The following is a 23,088-nucleotide window of genomic DNA, read 5'->3' as shown; positions in this document are numbered from 1 at the left end:
ACTTAGACATCCACCAGCCTCTGCCTCTCCAGTGGTGAAATTAAAGGTGTGTGCCACCACAGCCAGATCTGTGGTCCTGGACTAGCTGTACTAAGTGGATCCCCCACCCACAGATCCCTGCTGTGCAGTCTTGTTTGTCTCAAGCTTTCAATTCCTCTGCCTCAGCCTCTCCAGCTTACTTTTAATCAGGTGTGTCTGCCTGTGTGTGCCCATGGGCATGGGCATGTGAGTGCAGTGCCCTCACAGTACAAGAAGAGGGGCTTGGAGTCTCTCAAGCTGGGGTTGTACATGGTTGTGCCCATTTAACCTGGGTGCTGGGAACCAGCAAGAGCAGTATGTACTGACGGTGCAGCTGTCTCTCCAGCCACATGTTTCACATACAGGGTCTGGTCCTTGGTTTGTTGTTCACCATGGTTCCCCTGCATTCTGATGTGACATCTGTAGGAAATTCTGTTTAGCTGGGTGTGGTGGCACATACCTTTAAGTTCAGGAAGGGATGCCAAGGCAGGCTGTGTGTGGGAGATGAGGTGGCTTATAAAAGGCATTTCTGATAGCTACCAGCTGTAACCCCAGTTCTGAGGTACTGTTCTCTGTAATCTCTGCCCTCTTCTTCTGCTCATGATGTGAGTTACTTGTGGACATAACATTACAATAATGGAGCAATGACTTATGGGATAGTAACTCTTCTCTATGGAAGACTCCAACTTCCATCTAGACAAATAAAAGGACTGTATGATATGTATGGTGATTAATGTATTTGGCAAGGTGACTTGAAAAGGAGACACTGAGGGGACTAATGTAGCACACCTTTGGAGCTGTGACTGCTGAATGTTTTTCCAGAGAATATTAGCTGAGTGGGGATAACCCACCCTGAATGTGAGCAGGCACCATCTCATGCCTGGGACCCACCACTCCAATCTCTCCATGTGGAGCCAATGACACTGTCTTGGCTCCATGTCCCTCCCCACACACACCTGGTGCCATGCCCCCTACCACAACCAGCTTTTATCCCACCAGGAAATCTTCCCACCATTCACCTGCTTTCTTCTGGCTTCCATCATGGCAGTGAAAACATTAATTTATCCCCTGAGGAGGATGTGTGGATGCACATGGATACTTCTGTGTCTCGAGATTCGCTCTTCCTGACATGCCACATCTCAGCACTGGGGCTGCCTTACTACTTTCTGGGTTCTCACAGGACAGTGAGAGTGGAATATGAACTGCCTGCTCCTTCCCCACAGAGCCACTTGTGGGCAGGGGACAAATTTCACCCCAGAATGAAAACTCTAAAAGCTCTGTGAAGTCAGGACAGTAAGATGTTCAGTGTGGTAATGGGCAATGGCGGCTCCTTTAAGCCTGATGTTCTCAGGTCAGTCTCCCAGAAGCCACGCTGTGGAAGGAGAGAACCAAATCCACACACAAGAGAAGCTGAAGGACACAGCCTCCTGCCCTCCTAGGTCCCAGAGTGTCCCCGTGCTTCATGCTGCAGTGCCAAGAGGGCTCTGTTAGGCCCCAGGTTGGGAAGGAGCCTTAGAGTGACCCAAGTATTATGGAACAGTTTCCTCAGATGTGGAAACATTCCATCCTAGGCAGAAACCTCCAGGAAGCTAAACAATTCAAAATAGCTCCAGGAAGTCCCTGAAACCAACCGGATTCACCAGCTGCCTCCCACCCACCCCCTGCAATCCCCATAACAGAGAATACAATAAAAGCTGCAAAGAAGACTCTCAGACAAGCCAAGCTGCAAGGGAGACTCTGACAACAGCCCAGATTTCCGGAAGAAGCAGAACCCATGCGAGCTGTCTGCAAGAGGTTTACACCAACTGAGGCACCCGGAAAGGACACCTTCAAGCTTCATGGCCTGCCTCCATGCTGTGCAGGGTGCTCCAGGTTCCCAGGTTTGTGAGCTGTCACTCATGCTGAGGCAAGCTCTGGTGAAGCAGCTGTCTTTGGGTGACTTCTGCTCCTGTAAGTCACCACTCACCCATGCGTATTCCTGGAAAGAACTCCACTGTAAACCTCATGGTTCACCAAGTTGGACTTTGGTGGTATTCATACATCGCACTGTCAAGGAATCCCAATGTGGGGTGAGGAGATGTTAGTGTTGAGTCCCCAGGAAAGGTTTGGTCACACAGCACCATGAACCAGGCCTTGGCAGCTAGACTCGCCATGGATCCCACTGTGTGCCCTCCTCTCCTCACGTAGAGAAACCCAGTATTTGGTAAATAACAGCAACTTTATTTTCCACATGTGCGGTCAGTGTGCGGTTGTCTGCTCTGGAGCAGGGTGAGTTCAGTGGCTCCCATATCTAAACATGAGGAGGCAGAGTGTGTGGGGGAGGGATGAGGGCACCCGACAGCACAGCCTGACAGTGCCCAGTCTCAGGTCTTTGGGTTATGAGGTCAGAGGAGGGCTGGGTATGGATGGCCAAGAGGGATTCAGATTGACAGGGAAATGGGTTCAGCAGAGAGGACAAATCCCTGCACACAAAGGGCTGAGAAGAGCCCTGAGCCCTAACATCCAGACTGGGAGGGTGCTCGGGACAAGTACATGTGAGAATGAAGTGGTGTTATTTTTCTTGAGCGTTTCTTTTATACCAAGGATCCCAATTGAAGTTTGGTTTTTGAATAAATATGTGTAAGATGAGCTCAGGCATCCGAAAATGTCAAAAAAGGTACTGATGCCACCTAGAACACAAAGATCAAGTCAGAGTCAAGGGGCAGGTGGCTTAGTTCAGGAAAGCTTTTAAAAGAAAGTCATACTCAGGAGTTCAGGCTCCAGTCCTCCCCAAGTGGACCCAGGAGTATCAGTCCAGGTGCAGGATTCCTGCCTCACACCCAGGGTTTTAGTCTCCATTACTACTCCCTCTACAGCAGCAGCCCAGGCCTCTGCACACCTCCCTCTGAACCAGGGGTCCTCATCCCTCCTCCTGAGCCGCTGGAGTCATGGCCACAATCTCCATCTACCCGGGGATGCAGCCTTCATCCCTTACCTCTGTTCACTACAAAAGTACCGGCATAGCATTTAGTTTCCATAGGGCAGGAGGCAAGGATGGAGGTGTTCTTACAAAGACTCCCAAAATTCAAGCAGACATCACACTGGATAGTTCCTGGCTCATTGTAGGCTGAAGAGAGAGAAGGAGAGGCTGTAGAGCATGCTCTCAGCTGCAGCCACAGGCTGGTCCCTCAAACTCAGGGTTCCAGAGTCACATACCTGAAAGTGACAGGTTGTTAAGTAGAACACTGGTGCTGTCAGCGTTGTTGCATAGTTCAGTGTCACAGAAGTGGACATAAGAGGCGGCCACTATTCCAGGCCCAGCAGAAAACACTTGGATATTTTGGGTCTGATCAGAATCCTTGATGGAACCTTTGCTCCCTATCATCAGCGAGTTTTCACCTAGAGACATACAAGAGTGAGATCGAGGCATAGGAGGAAAAGATGGCAAAACCTGCAAACCCAGTTCTTAGGCCTCTTGATGCTCCCACTCAGGGACAGGACAATCCTCAGTGACAACAGAACAGATCTTGAGCTGAGTCTGCCACAGACTGAAGCCCAAACCTGGCTCCCTCTGCTCTGCCCCTTGCTCTGCCCCTGTTACCAGGCCCCTCCACACAGTCTCCCCTGAGCCCCGCAGCACCCTGCAGCCTCACTCTGGTCAGCATCTCTTCCCCCTGCTGGGGTCTCTCTCCACTCTGCCCTTCACACCACACTTGGCTCCCTGTGCTCTGCTTCTCTCTCCTTCCCACTTCCCAGCAGAGCTGCAGAGGAACTCAGGCTTAGCAGAGCCCAACACAGGCACTCAGCATACTTCCTTCCTCTGTCCTCCTTTCCCTTCCTTGGTCCATTTCTCCCTCCTTCCCTCCCTCCCTCCCTTTGTCTCTCCATCCCTTCCTCCCTTTTTCCTCTCTCTTCCTGGGCCCCAAGTCTCCTCTAGTCCAGGCTGCTCTTGAAGTCCAAAGGTTGCTGCAGATGAAGCTGACTGTCTCCACCCACAGCCCCATGCTGGCATTACAGGCACTCAGGACAACACCCAGGTCATGTGGGACAAGGGTTCAAGCCCAGGGTTTTTCTCTTAATTAGTCTTCATTATATACCCTCATCTCAGCTTAGCAGAACAAGACACAAAGACAGGAGATCCAAGACTTGAGGGGAGCTGAGCAGAGCTGCAGAAAATGGAATCCAGGGCAGGGCTGGGCCTGGTCCAGGGTAGGAGTGTGTCCCTCCAGCTCAGACCACGCACCTACATCTATGAGCACAAGTGTCTCCTGACACATCAGTCTATCACCGTGAATTGACACAGTCGTATTTTTGGGCCATTCAATTGCTGCCTTAGAGAAGTTTTGGCCAAGCTTCATTATGCTTCCCTCCTGACAGGTCAGAGTATCTGTGGAGAGGAAAATCCAGGGTTTATGAGAGTCAGAGAGCACACCATGTCTGTGCCTACAGTTTGTGGGTTAGGGGAGGCCATCACATTCTGAAGCATACTCCCAATGCCCTGGCTGTGACATCCCTGCCTTGCATTAAGGAGGGACTCAGAACTCAAAGCCTCCAGGCCTACAGCCCTCCTCACCCAGTTACTGCCTGGACCCCTGCAGACACCTCTTCTCAGAGCCTTGTGAGGAAGGCTTGCCTCTCCACTGATGGCTCCTCTTTAGGCATTCTCTACTCTCCATCTGGTTTCTTCTTCTCATTACAATAACAAGGAAGGAGGCCTGGAGCCATATATGTCTCTGGGTATCTGTGTTGGTGCTTGGTGGAGCTTGTGCCCATGAGAATGTGCTCAGAGGTCAATGCCAAATGTCTTCCTTCATCAGATTTCAGTGTCTCTTGCTGAAATGTGGACTCACTCTTTTGGCCAGACCCAGTAATCTGTAAGACTGGCTGTCTTCCTCAGCCCTGGGGTAGCAGACCCTTTACCAACAGAACCGTCCCCAGCATAATGTATTTGCTTACACTGAAGTCCTAGATTCCAAACAAAACTCTCCAGCATCCTGTGGGCACTGAGTCCTGCTCTGTGCCTGGATGTGGTAATAAATCTCCATGATGAGCCCATTGTATCCTGACTTCTTGTGTTTCTGAGACAGCCTCTTGCTATGTGGTCTAGCCTGGCCTCTGCCTCAAGAGCACAGGGTTTGCAGAGCCAGCTCCCATCTCCACTGTTGGCTCAACTGTGTCATCTCCTAAGCACAGTCTCCAGCAAGTGGCAGCATTCCCAAGGGAGGGCAACAGACAGGAGGTGTTGTGGAGTATGCCCAATGTCACCAGGCAGTAAGTGGCAGAGCTGGACTCAGAACCTGGGCTGTCACCTTAGTGTCAAGGTTGACCACACAATCCAGTGTGAGGATCCTGAACTGGGGCCTTCCCTAAGGAGCCTCTCAGGATCATTACATTATCACGGGAGCCCCATCATGCAGACATTCTTGTAGCTGGGACAGATGTCCACAAGGACCCCAACCTCTCAGTGTCCCAAGTGGAAGGCTGGACTTTTAATCATTTCTCAGCTGCCCCACTCCTGCAAACCAGACCTGCACTCTCTCTGCTCCACCCCACCCACCTCCTCCCCATCTTGCTCAAAGGTGGCTCCTTTCCCCTAGCTGCTCCAGCTGCAGCTCTGCCCCCATGCTCATCCACTCTTTCTCTGCAACCCATGTTACAGTCCCCAGGAAACCCCGTGACTTACTCTGCACAGTCTCTGCAGATCCTGAGCCCAGTCCCACTTCTAATGCCTCCAGCTAGGAAAGATGACAGCAAGGCCTTTCCCTGCCTGTCATGGATCTCTCTGATCTCTCTTTACTTTTTCCCCACTGTATTTACCCCCTGCAACACCCATGGATCCTCCAAAATGGTTAGCTAATAAGGTCAGGCCCATCAGTAACTCCAAGAAGCCCTGAGAAGGCACAAACGTCTGGTAGGTCCCCCATCTTTTCTGTAATAAAATTCTGACATTAATGGGCTATAGAGATTTCTCAGTGCTTAGAGCACTCACTGCTCTTCCAAGAACTGAGTTTGAGTACAGAACTTATGAGCATGTACCCTCCTGCAGGCAGGCAGGCAGGCAGACAGACAGACACACAGTTGTAGGTAGTTAAAAATTAATAAGAATACATCTAAAACGTCTGAGTTCTTAGAATGGCCGCCAGGCTCCTGTGTGAGTCAGCCTTCCTATGTCTTCATGTGCAAACCCCCTCTTTGTCCCTATGCCCCTGATACAGTCCCACAGGCAAGGGGGCATCGCACAGGGTCTGGGAGGAAAAGGACATGAGACACATTCTAGTGTGACAGAACTCCTCAGGGGAAGGCAAGGAGACAAGGAACACAGGGGACAATATGCTGGTCACCCATTATTGAGGATGGAACAAGAGACATGTAATCTCTGATTTCCTGTCTGAAAAGGTGGGCAGGGTGCTGGTCTCCAACAGTGGTAGGAGAGCTAGGTGTCGCCAGACACAAGGTCCTTCTCAGGCCTCTGCACATGGTTTCCTCCTCCCATGTCTGTGAATGTTTTCTCCTCCAATCTGTTAAGAGACACTAAATGAGACGTAGAGCTTTCTGACATCCAAATGATGGCTGCCAGTTGCTCTTCTGTTCCACCCTCACCTGAGCAGGGGAAGAAGCCCAGCAGAGAGAGGAGCAGGACATACTGGATGCAGCAGGCTCCCATGGCTTCTCTGAGGCTGGGAAGAGCTGATCAGGACCTGGGAACTGATAACCTACAGGAATCAATTCAACCAGACAGAGAGGGGTTAATCCTTGTTTTCTAGACAGGAACAGTTCTAGGGAACCTAAAAATGGGAAGCCAGTTTGTTCTGGAGTACTTGGTAGTTACCCCAGGCTTACTGTGCCACAGATTCTCTGGTTGCACATCTCAGTCTCAGCTATGGGGTTCCTAAGATTAGGATCCCTGAGACTGTGATCCTTCAGGGTCTAGATGCAGGACAATGGGCCCAGGAACCCTCCGATTTAAGCCTCTGCTTCTCAGTCCTCAGGACCCAGCTCCAACAAAACTCAAATTCTGAGGGTTTGTACTGGGAATGTGACATTTAGGTTCCATTCTCACAGCCCCCAACTCCCTAGGACCCAACATTCTAGTCGCTTATGTTCCTTCTTCACGCCTCAGAGTACAGTTCTCAGCACCATGCTACGAAGCGGTTCAAACCCCAGGCTCCTCTTTCGTTCATGGGTGGCCAGACTCCAGATGCTTCCCTTAGACACGAAGTCCAGAACTCAGCACTCTTCAAAGACCCAGGGAACAAACCCAGTAAGAGCAAAGCCCTCCTCCCTCAGATGAGAATGCTAGGTCCAAGTTCTCCTTCAAAACCAAGACTTCAGCACCCTTTTCTGTTCATCAAACTCTGGCGTCCATACTCCAGCCCTCCTCTCTCAAACTCAGGACCCCCCTGTATACCCCTTCTCCCTCCTCACTGGCTTCTTTCCTTGGTGCTCGGGGATCTGGTCTCTCACTACTCTGTTTCCTTTTCGGCTGCAAAATTCATTCTGGCTTCAGAACATTCTCACCTGAATCTCAGCCTTCGAAAGTGCTTACAGTCGTGCTCTGACCTCGTAACCTTCCTACGCCTACGCAACTCCCCTGAGGCCTACCCATGGTGACAACCTCAGCCAGACAAGACCCTCGAAGCCCCATTGGTTAATGAGTATTCATCTCAAACCTTGATTGGATAAGCCTGAAGAACCACTGCGTTTCACTGGTCCCCAGTGAAGCCAATAACTGGCCGCCTCAGAAGGCGCGCATGCGTAGAAAGTGCGCGTTTGGCAACGGTCAGTGGCAGTTACTGCGGAGATCATCCTCCAATCGCAGGGTCGCATTAGGTATCTAGGAGGGCTCTGTGAGGAACGCCCTTTGCCCTGTCACTGGAGATGCTTCTAAATTGTACGGATGAGCAGGAAGCAGGTGAATGCGCAGATTGCCACCACAGATATTTACCCTCCCGGAAAGATGACTGTTCAGATTAGACATAGATGTCAATTCTTTTATTACATTTTGTGTGCTTCTGTGTTGATGCACATGTGTCAAGTTGCACGCGACAGAAGACAATTTGGGGAATGAGTTTTTTTCCTCCTACCTTTTAGATCTCAGGAATCAAAAGCAGAATGTCAGTTTTGTCCCTGAATCACCTTGCTGGCCCTCAGTCCTTTTGTTAAAAATTAATGATATATTTATTATATAGAAAGTAGTTTGTTTCCTTGCAAAGTGTTCCTGAGTTCATATAAGGAATGTACTTCACTGGTGTAGCCCCTGAGCAGCTTGTAGCTAGAGCTGTTAAAATGGCTGCACCTGTCAAAACAACACCTCGGATGCCTACAGTTGTCATGAAGTATAAACATAGGAGCTGTCCATGATGCTATCACCTGTGTTTCTGCTTCAGCCTATGGTCTTCAAGATAGACCACCACAGGAGCTGTCCCTTAAAAACTCTCCACGGTGGCAACACCTCCTCTCCAGCACACCCAACACACCTCAGCAGTGAGGGCAGTTCAGCGAAAGCCAGCTGTAGTTGCGAAGGTCTCCGCATCCCAATCCATGCGCCTGATGAAGGGAAAAGGGGGATGAAAAAAGCCACCAATCCCTGAGCTCCATAAACTCAGGACTTGAAATCCCACCCACCCTCACTCTGGAAACCTCTGCTCTGAAAAGCTCCGCCCCCTAGGAAATCCTATATAAGCCTTGGCCTTTACTCAATTCTCTGCTGTCCACTTACAGAAGGAGAGGCAGACATCCTTGGATTCTCCTCTCCAGACCCTGACCCTCCAATAAATCTCTTTATGGGATTGGCTACCTGGTGTGACTCTGAAGTAGAAACTTTAAGGGTTCTTTGGAGAGTCCGTTGTGTTGGATGATGTTTTGCTGAGACAAGGCATGTGGAGAACAAGTGATGTTTGGAGGGTATAAATAGGACTCTGCGGAGACAGACATAGGCTTGCCTATAGCTGTGCAATGCTATGGGTATTGAGTCTTCACTGATCTTTGCTTCCCTGAGAGAGGCACAGCCTTCTGGTGTTTCTCCTGGTCCCTCCTGCTGACACGAGCTGAGGCTGAGGCCTGGCTGTCTCTGCTAGGTCATGTCACCACTGCTGATTTGTGTTTGCTATCCTAACTCTACTAAACTGGACTGCTGGTGTATCTATGAGGTGTTTTCAAGTGGATGGAGCTGCCGCTGCTGCCTGCTAACCTGTGAACTGAACTGTTGATTTCCAGACAACAGACCGGAGTTGCTCCAAAGAACCTTTCTAAACAGGTCCACTTCCACCCTCACCCCCATATCCATTTTTTGGTGGGTGGTGGGCTAGAAGGGAGCTTAAAAAGTTTAAGAGCCATCATTAAAAGAAAGGTTTGAAAAAATTAAAATTACGTGACTCTTCCACCAGAAGACGCAATGAAGACAAGAAAGAAAGAGGAGAAGTGGAAGAATGGCTCATGGGATACTAAGTCTGAAGCCAGTCTGGCCAGCTCTACAGGGGAGAACACGGCTCTGGCAGACCTTGTTCCTCTCTCCTATTCCCTCTGCCTTGCTAAAACAAACTGAAAAAACAAACAAACAAAAACAAACAAAAAACCCTCTTAGATTACATTTTTAAAGCAAGCTGCCAAAGTCTAGTCCCTTATTGATCTACTTCCTCCTCCTGAGGCTCACTACCAAGATCCAGATATCCAATTATTGAAATCCAGCACTCAAAAGCCCCCATGGCTCACCTAATTAAGATACCCAATTAAAATTAAACACCTCATCCTAATATGGGTTTCCCCTTTTAGCTGTATGAACTGCCATTTTGCTATGGGCCACATCTGTCTTCTCTCAATCCAGAGGCTGTCCTTGGTCCTCTGGGACAAATACCCCTTTTCCTCTTCCTCCATCTCCTGTCTCTGTCCCTTATCCCTACCCTTTGTGTCTCTGGGGCAAATATACTACCATTTCCTACCCCATGCTAACACAGACCACCTTTTTTTTCTCTCCTTAAAAATTATACATCTCCACTTGGACTGATAAGTCCACATGGCTGTCCCCAGCACCAGGTCAGGTTCTTCTAGTATCAGCGGCATGAAGAAGGTGGTTCAGCAGCTCCAGCTGGAGGCTGGGCTCAAGCACTTGAAGGTTTCCCAGTCGGCTACCATTTGAAACACATCTCTCTACAGAATGCTTATCATGACCCTCTGCTGACTGGAGTGTCTTTAAGTACAAATCCCTCAGATCCCAGAAAGTCTGCCTTTCGTATAGCTTAAGGTTTCTCAAAGCACTTTGCATGAACCAGTGAATATTTAAGAGAACTGCGTTTGATCTGTACACAAGCTTTTCATTAGCATGTGTCATAATACACAGTCCTCTCCTTGTCAGTTCTTAGTGTCTATTACCTCTCTGAATTAATGGATTTCTGTTTCTCAACCTTTACCTATTTTTTATACGCTCACAATAAAACAGCATACAAAATGGTGTAACTCAATATCACTTGCTGCTGGTGTTCTGCCTGAGTCAGAATGCAGCCATTTTAATTTATCTTCCCTGCTTAATAAATGATCTCTGTGCATATGGGTGTTTGGTGTGGTTTGTGCCTAATCCCCGGGTCTGGGATGGAAGGTTTCTTTCAACCTATGGGAGACTCCAACATTTATCTGGACAAAAAGAGTGGTCAAATAGTGGCAATGTTGTTTTTTGGCAACCTATAAAAGTGGGAAACACCAGAACACTAATCTAGCACACCTTTGGGGCTGTGACTGCTGAGTGTGTTTCCAGAGAATATTAGCTGAGTGGGGATAACCCACCCTGAATGTGAGCAGGCACCATCTCATGCCTGGGACCCACCACTCCAATCTCTCCATGTGGAGCCAATGACACTGTCTTGGCTCCATGTCTCTCCCCACACACACCTGGTGCCATGCCCCCTACCACAACCAGCTTTTATCCCACCAGGAAATCTTCCCTCCATTCACCTGCTTTCTTCTGGCTTCCATCATGGCAGTGAAAACATTAATTAAAATCCCCTGAGGAGGATGTGTGGATGCACATGGATACTTCTGTGTCTCGAGATTCGCTCTTCCTGACATGCCACATCTCAGCACTGTGGCTGTTAGGTCTATGTTTTAGGGTCCAAGGATCACTGAAGGAAGACCCCATACTCAAACAGTATGCAATGGCAAAGAACATTTATTTTGCAGAAATTTGGGGGGGAGAGTCAATCATTCATCAAAATGATGTCGAGTATAGGTGCTCATGCGCCCCTTTTATGCAGGGCTAGGGGAATTTTTCTAGAAGGATTACGTAACCTCTGATTGACTGATAGGGGCAAAGCAGTGACATTACTGCAATTCTGATTGGTTGCTAGGTTAGTGTCATTGTATTTGGTGAGACCTTGAAGAGTTTCAGAGACCAGCTCATTTCTGGCATTGTTATTTCCTCTGTGCAGATGTCACAGGAGCTGACTCCAACCTAGACATATCATCCCTAAGTCAGGGTCATCACAGCTTGTTGATCACAGGATCAACAAGCCTATTGTCACTGACTTCCTCTGAGAGGCTCAGTTTGCTTCCCGGAAAATTGGAAATATTTATTCCCAACATTTTCGGACCTCTCATTGGACTCGCCTTCCCTCTTTTCTTCAGGTTTGGCCAGTGGCTGTATTGGGACCTACGGACCATAAGCTTTATCGTCAAAATGTGGGCCTTTTTGACTTAGCATCTCAGCTGTAAGGTGGGGCAATGGACACCATGATTTTCTTCTGTAATTGCTTCCTGCTGACATTAGGACGTTGTCAAAGGGGCCCAGGGAGGCTGAAATGCTAGGCAAGGGGGCATTTATCAGAAGCACAGGATTAGGTGACCCAGCTGAAAGACAGGGAACCGTTGTATCCATGGAGTTGATTTACATCAGCTCCTCCCAGTTCAGAGCCCAGCAGCTTCATAGCTGATCCCTGGATGGAGTCTGTCAGCCAGGGGAAAATCTGTTGAGGTAAATACAGACTAGGGACAAAAGTTAAAATTGTCTAGTAGTTGGGGAAGGTGAAGAATCTCAAGAACAAGGGAAAATGTCATTTTCAAGAACAGGCAGGTGTACTTCTCCGGAGCCATTCGATCTGTGGCAGGTGGTCCCAAGTCTTATGGTGTTTGTTTGGTTTTGATTCTCTGAAGCTTATTTGAACTTCAGTTTATAAAAGGTTGTATATTAGTGCTTGACATTATATTGAAATCTATATTTTGCCAAAATAAATAAATAAATGGTCGTTGGCAGATGTCTGTAAGACAGTAGGAGTAGATTCATGCCTTTGAGACCTAGTAAATCTATAGGTTTGGGTTAAAAGGCACAAAACCTTTTTTCAGGCCAGAAGGTTAGATATACAGATTGAGCAGAGATGGTTTTAACATGATGAGACGTACCATTAAGTCTATATTCAGAAGACAACCAAGGGGAGTTTAAACCTCGAGCAGTGAATACATCGTAAACAGCCAGTACCCCATTAGTTTATTAAAATTTCATTGATCAATGTTTAAATTCTGAACTTTTAAAATCTTAGTATAGTAATAGCATGGGGGTAAATATGAAATATTCCCCCTTTTTATATGCAGTAAATCATTCCTTGTATTTTATAACTTGCATTAATATACCTTAAAATGCCATTTTAGACCCTCTAATTTTTATCGAATTTTAGAAACCTCGGAAGGTTTCTCTTTTTTCCTTTGTGACCTCTAACCCCCCTTATCACTTGCGTTATTAACCTCATTCATTTTCCTAGACCTTTATTTTTAGAAGCTTTTATATCCTCAGACCTTATGTAAAGTTTTAATCTAATTTTTTACCATGAGACATAGGCCGCTAATTACTGAGAGCAGTCATTTAATATGAAGCCTGTGAGCAAGGCAGAGCTGCTTGCTCTTCTAACAGGAGACCTAGTAGTTTTATCTAACTAATGAGTTGGCTAATGAACTAACACAATGGTGAATTACCTTGAAGTAAGGAGCTAGTTGCCTGTTGTCTGACTGTTGAGCTACAATTAGCTTAGGCGTAAATGTGATCAGAGATCTGAGAAGGATAAATTGTAATCTAAATGTCTTGTGTGTCAATTAAAGTAACAGATATACCCATTACCCAGATGGCTGTCCCATTAAGTTCTAGTGATGTTGATGGCTTTGTTAGGGGCACAGGTCACAGGGCCAGGTCAATCTTCAGCTGCCAGGCTTGGCAAATCCTAGCGACCTGCCTGAGGAGGAGGAACTTGAGCTCTTATTGTCTTGAGCAACATGTAGCCATAACTTCTCCTGGTGTCCTGTTTTCACAGTTCAGATTAGGCCCTGGCAGCAGGTAAAGCATTGGGACAGTTTCACCAAATGGTTAGCGTACCACAGTCCAGGTGGTGACCTTTGTCATTGCGCCCTCCTCTTCTTGGAGACCTTGGGGGGTCATTGTCAGAATTTGAGAGTCTCTGTCATAGTAAGCTTAAACATATTAAATGCCATCCTCAGCAGATCTGTCTGGTTTGAGAGCTAGCACCTACTAGCATATCTGAGTTAGACAATCTTTGTTCTTAGTTACCGGTTTCAAATTGTACCTTATAAACATAAAGCAGGAGACCAAGTAAAGCTTTATCTTGACATTAACAGCATCTGTACTTAGCATGACTTTAAATATGTTTCTGAACATATTAAATGATATGACAGTTCATAAGGTTACTGACTGTCAACTGGTATTTCTTAGTTACAGTAGCTTCTATGAGGTAGAGCTGTGAGAGCAGCCTTAAAACTTACAGTTTTGGATCGAAGCTCTTCTAGCATCAAAATAAAACGTTTTTAACCCATAAACATATTTTATAAAGAGAGTGGGGATTTTCCCAACCTTGGCTGAGAGAGCTTTTACCTGTTCAGCTCTTGGACTGAAAGGAGGGCCTGCTGGAGCCTCGCTGGCGCTCAGGCAAACTGAAAGGAGGGGGTGGATTCCAAGAGCCAATGATTCTTAAACTCTTTAAGGTTTTAACCCTTCAATATAGCTTTTTAAATTAACAAATGTCTTAATTTTTATTAAGAAATTTATAATCTCTTAATTTATAGAGCAATGCATTTGACATGATAAAAGGGAAAAGAAAAAGACAAAAGGCTACAACAGATAAAAAGACCTCAGAAATGTATTTCTAGCCAGTAACATATTGCGTTGATAAATAGCTGCATTTTTTAAAAGGAAACCTTCTATTATCATATTCATCGTTTTCATCATCAGATCCATAGCTATGATAACAGGGACCGCCCGAGCTCTTCTCACCAGAATTGTCTCCCCTCCATGGGTGGAGAACTTGACTGCTGGTGTCCAATAAAATTTCCTCCTCCATGGCACCCATCAGATACCAACAAAGACGTTCCAATAAAACATTTACCAAAGTTTAAAATGTCCATAGCTTTATATATTTAATCATAATCTCTAGAAGACAAAAATAATTCTCAACAGTTTAAACAATTCAGTATCTATAAAATCAACACCAAGCGTATTACCTTCATGCAACCAAGACGGCTGCCAGGAAAAAAAAAACACAAAAACAAAACAAAATTTCTGCTTATGAGCACATGAAGGTGCACCTTCAATGCCTCCCCAAAGAGCCATCTTTAAATCCTATTCTTTATAAGTCTTATTTTTAGGACAGGAATTGCATAAAAACATTATACAAGTTCAAAGACCATCCTTGCTTAGCTCAGGCTATGTGTTGTTGTCCAGAATGGCTTTAACCCTGAGTTGTTTTAAATCGACTTTCTGTTACCAATATTATAGATGATTAACTGTATATTCTAAATTAATATTTTATAACAAAGACACACAAATCATAGTAAACATATATTGAAGACAGATCAGAAATAAACATGCAGTGGCCACGTACATTTATATATTTAAAGCAGACAGACAGAACTTTATTTCTTTTAGCTATAATTTCAAGGGAGGAGCACCTTGCTTTCTGTTGAATCGGATTTTCCCGCTCACTAGCTTTCTCACCAGAGAGACTGAAAAGCTGGTGGCCCCAATAAGAGCAGCTTGCGAGCTGAGCCTGGCTTGCTGCCAGCTTCATCAGGCGGAGGTAAGGCTCCAAGGGTGGCACCAGTTCCTCAGTTGCGGTTGTCTCAATGTAGTCACTTTGTTGTTGTTGTTGTTTTGTGTTGTCACAACTAAGTCATGGGATGAGTGGGCAGCAGATGAAGTTCTAATTGTTTTCCCCAAGATGCAGATGTACCACCAAAGGGACCGAGATGTTCCATAGAGCAAGAGTTAGAGAGGAGAGTTCCTGAAAGCGATGGCAACTTTCCCTGACCATAGAGCTACATTTAGATTCGCTGCCTGATGTTTGAAGTCCTTGGCCCGACAGAGTGGAGCTGGTTATCCGTCCCGTGTTATCTCTCAAGGTGATAGGGGAGAACAAATACATCACGTGCACATAATAAACCTCCAGGACTTTGAAAGGTCATCTCTCCTGCTGCCAGGCCCCGCCTATCAGGAACGACCCAGGGGCTTTCCCCAAACACTGTTTCTGGTTGGAGCTCCCACTGCCACTGGGAAGTGTCCAGATATGGCTGCTTTTCCTGTCCCAGAGCTTTGCTGACTAGCTTCATCCTGCTCCTGTCACCTTCTGCCAAAAGCTGGCAGAGACTACCCAACATTTCCCAACATAAGGAGTTCTGAAGTGTCCTTGGAAACTCTGGGCCAGGAGGAAGCCTCTGGTGCTTGTACCCTGTCTCCAGGGGCCTCCTGATTGTGCCAGTCAAAGAAATGCAAAAAGAAAAGGGAAAAAAAAAACAACACCTTACTCTGAGCAGAACAGGAGACAACTCTAAGCAAGACAGGACAAGAGACAAAACACAAAGACCCACAGCACAGAGGCGTGCCTCAACTCACAAGTCGGTAGAGAGCCAACTGCTCCCCTAGAAAGGCTCTACGATGGAATGGAGGGGTTGCTCAGCGACCCTGGACAAGCCCCCAATTGTTAGGGTCCAGAATTGCTGAAGCGAGGCTCCAGACTTAAATACTACGCAATGGCAAAGGGTGTTTACTCTGCAAAAATTACCAGCAAGTAGGGGTCAAACATTCATCAAAACGACATCAACTTGAGGTGCTCATAAGTCTGCTTTATGCAGCCTACCATTAGATTGAGCTCTGAAAATCTTCTGGAAGAATTGGGGGAAGAATTGAGGAAGGTGGAGGAAATAGGCACTCCACAGAAGACCAACAGAGTCAACTGGCATGGACCCTTGGGGGCTACCAGAGGCTGAACCTCCAACAAAAGAGAAGACAAGGAAGGGCTGGACCTAGCCCCCCTAAACACACACATATGTAGCACATGTGAAGCTTCGTCCTCATGTGGGTCCCCTAACAATTGGAGCAGGGGTTAATGCTGACTGTGTTGCCTGCCTGTTAAGTCCTGTTCACTAACTGGCCTGCCTTGTCTGGCCTCAGTGGGAGAGGATGCACCTAGTCCTGCAATGACTTGAGATGCAAACATGGGCTGGTACCCAGGGAGGACCTCTCCCTTCTCAGAAGTGAAGTGCAGGGGAGAATTCAGGAGGGGCCTTGTAAGGAGGGTGACTGGGAGGAGACAGGGTCTAAGATCTGGACATAAAGTGAACACATAAATAAAGTCAGAGAAAACAATTCAAAATACTTTCAGGAAGTCCCTGAAACAAACCAGACTCACCAGCCCCTCTATGCTTGGGAACACAATAAAAGCTGCAAAGAAGACTCTCAGACAAGCCAAGCTACACGGTAGACTCTGACACTAGACCAGATTTCCAGAAAAAGAAGAACCCATGCAAGCTGCCTGCAAGAGGTTTACACCAACTGAGGCACCCGGAAAGGACACCCTCAAGCTTCATGGCCTGCCTCCATGCTGTGCAGGGTGCTCCAGGTTCCCAGGTTTGTGAGCTGTCACTCATGCTGAGGCAAGCTCTGGTGAAGCAGCTGTCTTTGGGTGACTTCTGCTCCTGTAAGTCACCACTCACCCATGCGTATTCCTGGAAAGAACTCTACTGTAAACCTCATGGTTCACCAAGTTGGACTTTGGTGGTATTCATACATTGCACTGTCAAGGAATCCCAATGTGGGGTGAGGATATGTTAGTGTTGAGTCCCCAGGAAAGGTTTAGTCACACAGCACCATGAACCAGGCCTTGGCAGCTAGACTCGCCATGGATCCCACTGTGTGCCCTCCTCTCCTCACGTAGAGAAACCCAGTGTTTGGTAAATAACAGCAACTTTATTTTCCACATGTGCGGTCAGTGTGCGGTTGTCTGCTCTGGAGCAGGGTGAGTTCAGTAGCTCCCATATCTAAACATGAGGAGGCAGAGTGTGTGGGGGAGGGATGAGGGCACCCGACAGCACAGGCTGACAGTGCCCAGTCTCAGGTCTTTGGGTTATGAGGTCAGAGGAGGGCTGGGTATGGATAGCCAAGAGGGATTCAGATTGACAGGGAAATGGGTTCAGCAGAGAGGACAAATCCCTGCACACAAAGGGCTGAGAAGAGCCCTGAGCCCTAACATCCAGGCTGGGAGGGTGCCCGGGACAAGTACATGTGAGAACAAATTGATGGTCTTTGATGGAAGACGGGTTTCTTTTATGGAGATCGTCCCAATTGAACTTTGATTTTTGAATAAGAGTTTTTGAGGATAGAATAGACATCCAGAAATGCTAATGACTGCACTGATGCCACCTAGAACACAAAGATCAAGTCAGAGGCAAGGGGCAGGTGGCATAGTTCAGGAAAGCTTTTAAAAGAAAGTCATACTCAGGAGTTCAGGCTCCAGTCCTCCCCAAGTGGACCCAGGAGTATCAGTCCAGGTGCAGGATTCCTGCCTCACACCCAGGGTTTTAGTCTCCATTACTACTCCCTCTACAGCAGCAGCCCAGGCCTCTGCACACCTCCCTCTGAACCAGGGGTCCTCATCCCTCCTCCTGAGCTGCTGAAGTCATGGCCACAGTCTCCCTCATCTTGAGGATGCAGCTTCATCCCTTACCTCCTTGGAGTACCAATTCAGTATTATAACAACGAGTGCCTCTAGGACAGAAGACAAGCTTGGACTTGTGGTTACAAGCACCCTTAAAATTCAAGCAGACACGACACTGGGCATTTCCTGGCACAGGAGGGGCTAAGGAGAGAGAAGGGGCTGTAGAGCACGTTCTCAGGTGCAGCCTCAAGCACCTCCCTCAAATGTTGAGTTCCGTGGTGACACACCTACACGAGGGAGGGAGTCAAGAAGGACTCTGCTGCTGTTAACTGTGTTGCACAGGTCAAAGTCACATACGTGGTAAAAATTGATAATCATTATCCCAGGTCCACGAGAAAACACTGTGATGTTTCTGACATTCCTATGCCTCACTGTGCTGGCACCTTTGCTTCCTATTATGACAGATTTTTCACCTAGAGACATACAAGAGTGAGATCGAGGCATAGGAGGAAAAGATGGCAAAACCTGCAACCCCAGTACTTGGGCCCCTTGATGCTCCCACTCAGGGACAGGACAATCCTCAGTGACAACAGAACAGATCTTGAGCTGAGTCTGCCACAGACTGAAGCCCAAACCTGGCTCCCTCTGCTCTGCCCCTTGCTCTGCCCCTGTTACCAGGCCCCTCCACACAGTCTCCCCTGAGCCCCGCAGCACCCTGCAGCCTCACTCTGGTCAGCATCTCTTCCCCCTGCCGGGGTCTCTCTCTACTCTGCCCTTCACACCACACGTGGCTCCCTGTGCTCTGCTTCTCTCTCCTTCCCACTTCCCAGCAGAGCTGCAGAGGAACTCAGGCTTAGCAGAACCCAACACAGGCGTTCAGCATGCATCCACATTTCCAACCTTCCATACTTATCCCTCCTTCCTTCCTCCCTTCCTTCCTTTCTTCCTCCCTTCCTTCCTCCCTTCCCTCATACCTCCTTTCCTCCCTTCCTCTCTCCCTCCATCCATCCCTCCCTCCATCACTTTGTCTCTCCATCCCTTCCTCCCTTTTTCCTCTCTCTTCCTGGGCCCCAAGTCTCCTCTAGTCCAGGCTGCTCTTGAAGTCCCAAGGTTGCTGCAGATGAAGCTGACTGTCTCCACCCACAGCCCCATGCTGGCATTACAGGCACTCAGGACAACACCCAGGTCATGTGGGACAAGGGTTCAAGCCCAGGGTTTTTCTCTTAATTAGTCTTCATTATATACCCTCATCTCAGCTTAGCAGAACAAGACACAAAGACAGGAGATCCAAGACTTGAGGGGAGCTGAGCAGAGCTGCAGAAAATGGAATCCAGGGCAGGGCTGGGCCTGGTCCAGGGTAGGAGTGTGTCCCTCCAGCTCAGACCACGCACCTACATTTATGAGCAGAAATACCTCCTGACACATCTCTTCACCCATAGTTATCATGGTCTTCTTTTCTCTCCATAAAACTGCTTTCTTCATGAGATCATTACCCATGCGTATCATGGATCCCTCCTGACAGGTCAGAGTATCTGTGGAGAGGAAAATCCAGGGTTTATGAGAGTCAGAGAGCACACCATGTCTGTGCCTACAGTTTGTGGGTTAGGGGAGGCCATCACATTCTGAAGCATACTCCCAATGCCCTGGCTGTGACATCCCTGCCTTGCATTAAGGAGGGACTCAGAACTCAAAGCCTCCATGCCTACAGCCCTCCTCACCCAGTTACTGCCTGGACCCCTGCAGACACCTCTTCTCAGAGCCTTGTGAGGAAGGCTTGCCTCTCCACTGATGGCTCCTCTTTAGGCATTCTCTACTCTCCATCTGGTTTCTTCTTCTCATTACAATAACAAGGAAGGAGGCCTGGAGCCATATATGTCTCTGGGTATCTGTGTTGGTGCTTGGTGGAGCTTGTGCCCATGAGAATGTGCTCAGAGGTCGATGCCAAATGTCTTCCTTCATCAGATTTCAGTGTCTCTTGCTGAAATGTGGACTCACTCTTTTGGCCAGACCCAGTAATCTGTAAGACTGGCTGTCTTCCTCAGCCCTGGGGTAGCAGACCCTTTACCAACAGAACCGTCCCCAGCATAATGTATTTGCTTACACTAAAGTCCTAGATTCCAAACAAAACTCTCCAGCATCCTGTGGGCACTGAGTCCTGCTCTGTGCCTGGATGTGGTAATAAATCTCCATGATGAGCCCATTGTATCCTGACTTCTTGTGTTTCTGAGACAGCCTCTTGCTATGTGGCCTCTGCCTCAAGAGCACAGGGTTTACAGAGCCAGCTCCCATCTCCACTGTTGGCTCAACTGTGTCATCTCCTAAGCACAGCCTCCAGCAAGTGGCAGCATTCCCAAGGGAGGGCAACAGACAGGAGGTGTTGAGGAGCATGCCCAGTGTCACCAGGCAGTAAGTGGCAGAGCTGGACTCAGAACCTGGGCTGTCACCTTAGTGTCAAGGTTGACCACACAATCCAGTGTGAGGATCCTGAGCTGGGGCCTTCCCTAAGGGGCCTCTCAGGATCATTACATTATCACGGGAGCCCCATCATGCAGACATTCTTGTAGCTGGGACAGCTGTCCACAAGGACCACAACCTCTCAGTGTCCCAAGTGGAAGGCTGGACTTTAATCATTTCTCAGCTGCCCCACTCCTGCAAACCAGACCTGCACTCTCTCTGCTCCACCCCACCCACCTCCTCCCCATCTTGCTCAAAGGTGGCTCCTTTCCCCTAGCTGCTCCAGCTGCAGCTCTGCCCCCATGCTCATCCACTCTTTCTCTGCAGCCCATGTTACAGTCCCCAGGAAACCCCGTGACTTACTCTGCACAGTCTCTGCAGATCCTGAGCCCAGTCCCACTTCTAATGCCTCCAGCTAGGAAAGATGACAGCAAGGCCTTTCCCTGCCTGTCATGGATCTCTCTGATCTCTCTTTACTTTTTTCCCCACTGTATTTACCCCCTGCAACACCCATGGATCCTCCAAAATGGTTAGCTAATAAGGTCAGGCCTATCAGTAACTCCAAGAAGCCCTGAGAAGGCACAAACGTCTGGTAGGTCCCCCATCTTTTCTGTAATAAAAGTCTGACATTAATGGGCTATAGAGATGTCTCAGTGCTTAGAGCACTCATGGCTTTCCAAGAGCTGAGTTCATTCGTAAAATGTATTAGCATATATCCTCCTGCAGGCCCAGACAGACAGACAGATACACACAGACACACACACACACAGTTTAAAATAAAATGATAAAGATACATCTAAACACTCAGTTCTTAGAAAGGCTGCCAGGCTCCTGTGTGACTCAGCCTTCCTATGTCTTCATGTGCAAACCCCCTCTTTGTCCCTATGCCCCTGATACAGTCCCACAGGCAAGGGGGCATCGCACAGGGTCTGGGAGGAAAAGGACATGAGACACATTCTAGTGTGACAGAACTCCTCAGGGGAAGGCAAAGAGACGAGGAACACAGGGGACAATATGCTGGTCACCCATTATTGAGGATGGAACAAGAGACATGTAATCTCTGATCTCCTGTCTGAAAAGATGGGCAGGGTGCTGGTCTCCAACAGTGGTAGGAGAGCTAGGTGTCGCCAGACACAAGTCCTTCTCAGGCCTCTGCACATGGTTTCCTCCTCCCATGTCTGTGAATGTTTTCTCCTCCAATCTGTTAAGAGACACTAAATGAGACGTAGAGCTTTCTGACATCCAAATGATGACTGCCAGTTGCTCTTCTGTTCCACCCTCACCTGAGCAGGGGAAGAAGCCCAGCAGAGAGAGGAGCAGGACATACTGGATGCAGCAGGCTCCCATGGCTTCTCTGAGGCTGGGAAGAGCTGATCAGGACATGGGAACTGATAACCTACAGGAGTCAATTCAACCAGACAGAGAGGGGTTAATCCTTGTTTTCTAGACAGAGACAGTTCCAGGAACATAGCACAATGGGCCCAAGAGCCCTCTGATTTAAGCCTCAGTCAGGACTTCAGATTCCAAGCAGAATCTTCTCAAGGCCTCGGCTTCTAAATCTTCAGGACCCAGCTCTACCACAACCACAGCTGGAATTCTGAAGGCCCTGGTTCGTCTGTCCGAGGAATGTAGCATTTAGGTTCCATTTTCACACCCCCGACTCCCCAGGACCCAGGATTCTAGTTGTGCAGCTTCCTTCTTCACGCCTCAGAGTACAGTCCTCAGCCCTGAGTCAAGAAGGAGCGCAATCCCTGGTCTCCTCCTTCAGTCATGGCTATTCAGACCCCAGATGCTTCCCTTAGACACAAAGCCCAGAACTGAGCACTCTTCAAAGACCCAGGGAACAAACCCATCTCTTTGAGAACATTAAATTAGGTTGTCCATGACCTAGTTCTCCCTCAAAACCACACTTCAGTATCAGTTTACCAGGAGTCCATGCCCTAGCCCTTGTCCCTTGACTATCGACTCACGCCAGCCCCTTCCCCCTCCTCTCCCCTGTTCCTCCTCATTGGCTTTTTTTCTCAGGGCTGGGGGATTTGGTCTCTCACTGCTCCTTTTTTTCCCTTTTCTTTAAAAGCAGCTATTTTTTTTTCTTGCTTCTGAATCTCCTCACCAGAATTTCAGCCTTAAAAAGCAACTTCCGGTTGTGCTCTGACAAAAACCTGTTTGAGCTTGCGCGGCTCCTTTCTAGACTGTCCAATGCCCAGTGTGCTAACCTAAGCCAGACCCTACCCTCGAAGCCTCATTGGTTGATGTGCATTCATCACATCTTCTGACTGGCTGAGACTGAAAACCGAGCATCTCATTGGTCCCGAGAGAAGCCAATAACTGGCCTCCTCAGGAAGCATGCATGCGCAGAAAGTGAGTGTTTTTGCATGCGCAAAGGTCAGTGTCGGTTTCTCCCGTGGTCATACTCCAATGGTATGGTACCTAGGAGGGCTCTGTGAGGAATGCCCTTTGCCCTGTCACTGGAGATGCTTCTAAATTGTACATATTTCCAGGAAGCAGGTGACGGCTCAAATTGCCACCACAGATATTTACCCTCCTCAGTCCCGAGAAGATGACCATTCAGATTAGACATAGATGTCAATTCTTTTATTACATTTAATTCAGTATGTTTGTGTGTTGATTCACATGTGTCAAGGGTCATGTGACAGAGGACAGTTTGGGGAGTGAGTTTACTCCTTCCACCGTTTAGATTCCAGGAATCCAAATCAGGATGTCA

General features: G+C 48.0%; 2 protein-coding genes across 2 annotated transcripts; both read right to left on the bottom strand.

Annotated features, from left to right (window-relative positions):
- Nucleotides 1–2,219: 2,219 nt before the first annotated feature.
- On the bottom strand, nucleotides 2,220–7,590 carry LOC117697466 (CD177 antigen-like). Its single transcript, XM_034488597.1, has 6 exons — nucleotides 7,516–7,590; nucleotides 6,598–6,710; nucleotides 4,241–4,384; nucleotides 3,214–3,396; nucleotides 2,993–3,124; nucleotides 2,220–2,687 (listed from the first exon to the last, which is right to left on the bottom strand). The coding sequence occupies exons 2-6, from the start codon at nucleotides 6,659–6,661 to the stop codon at nucleotides 2,461–2,463; spliced, it is 750 nt and encodes a 249-aa protein (XP_034344488.1). The 5' UTR covers nucleotides 6,662–6,710; nucleotides 7,516–7,590; the 3' UTR covers nucleotides 2,220–2,460.
- A 9,614-nt stretch (nucleotides 7,591–17,204) lies between these two features.
- On the bottom strand, nucleotides 17,205–21,759 carry LOC117703503 (CD177 antigen-like). Its single transcript, XM_034495186.2, has 5 exons — nucleotides 21,647–21,759; nucleotides 19,301–19,441; nucleotides 18,197–18,382; nucleotides 17,979–18,110; nucleotides 17,205–17,674 (listed from the first exon to the last, which is right to left on the bottom strand). The coding sequence occupies exons 1-5, from the start codon at nucleotides 21,708–21,710 to the stop codon at nucleotides 17,445–17,447; spliced, it is 753 nt and encodes a 250-aa protein (XP_034351077.1). The 5' UTR covers nucleotides 21,711–21,759; the 3' UTR covers nucleotides 17,205–17,444.
- Between the last annotated feature and the right edge of the window lie 1,329 nt (nucleotides 21,760–23,088).

The sequence above is a fragment of the Arvicanthis niloticus genome, chromosome 1 (genome assembly GCF_011762505.2).
Source record: "Arvicanthis niloticus isolate mArvNil1 chromosome 1, mArvNil1.pat.X, whole genome shotgun sequence".
Classification (NCBI taxonomy): Eukaryota; Metazoa; Chordata; class Mammalia; order Rodentia; family Muridae; genus Arvicanthis; species Arvicanthis niloticus.
Note: the sequence above shows the minus strand (reverse complement) of the source record. Positions and strands in the feature narration are given on the sequence as shown.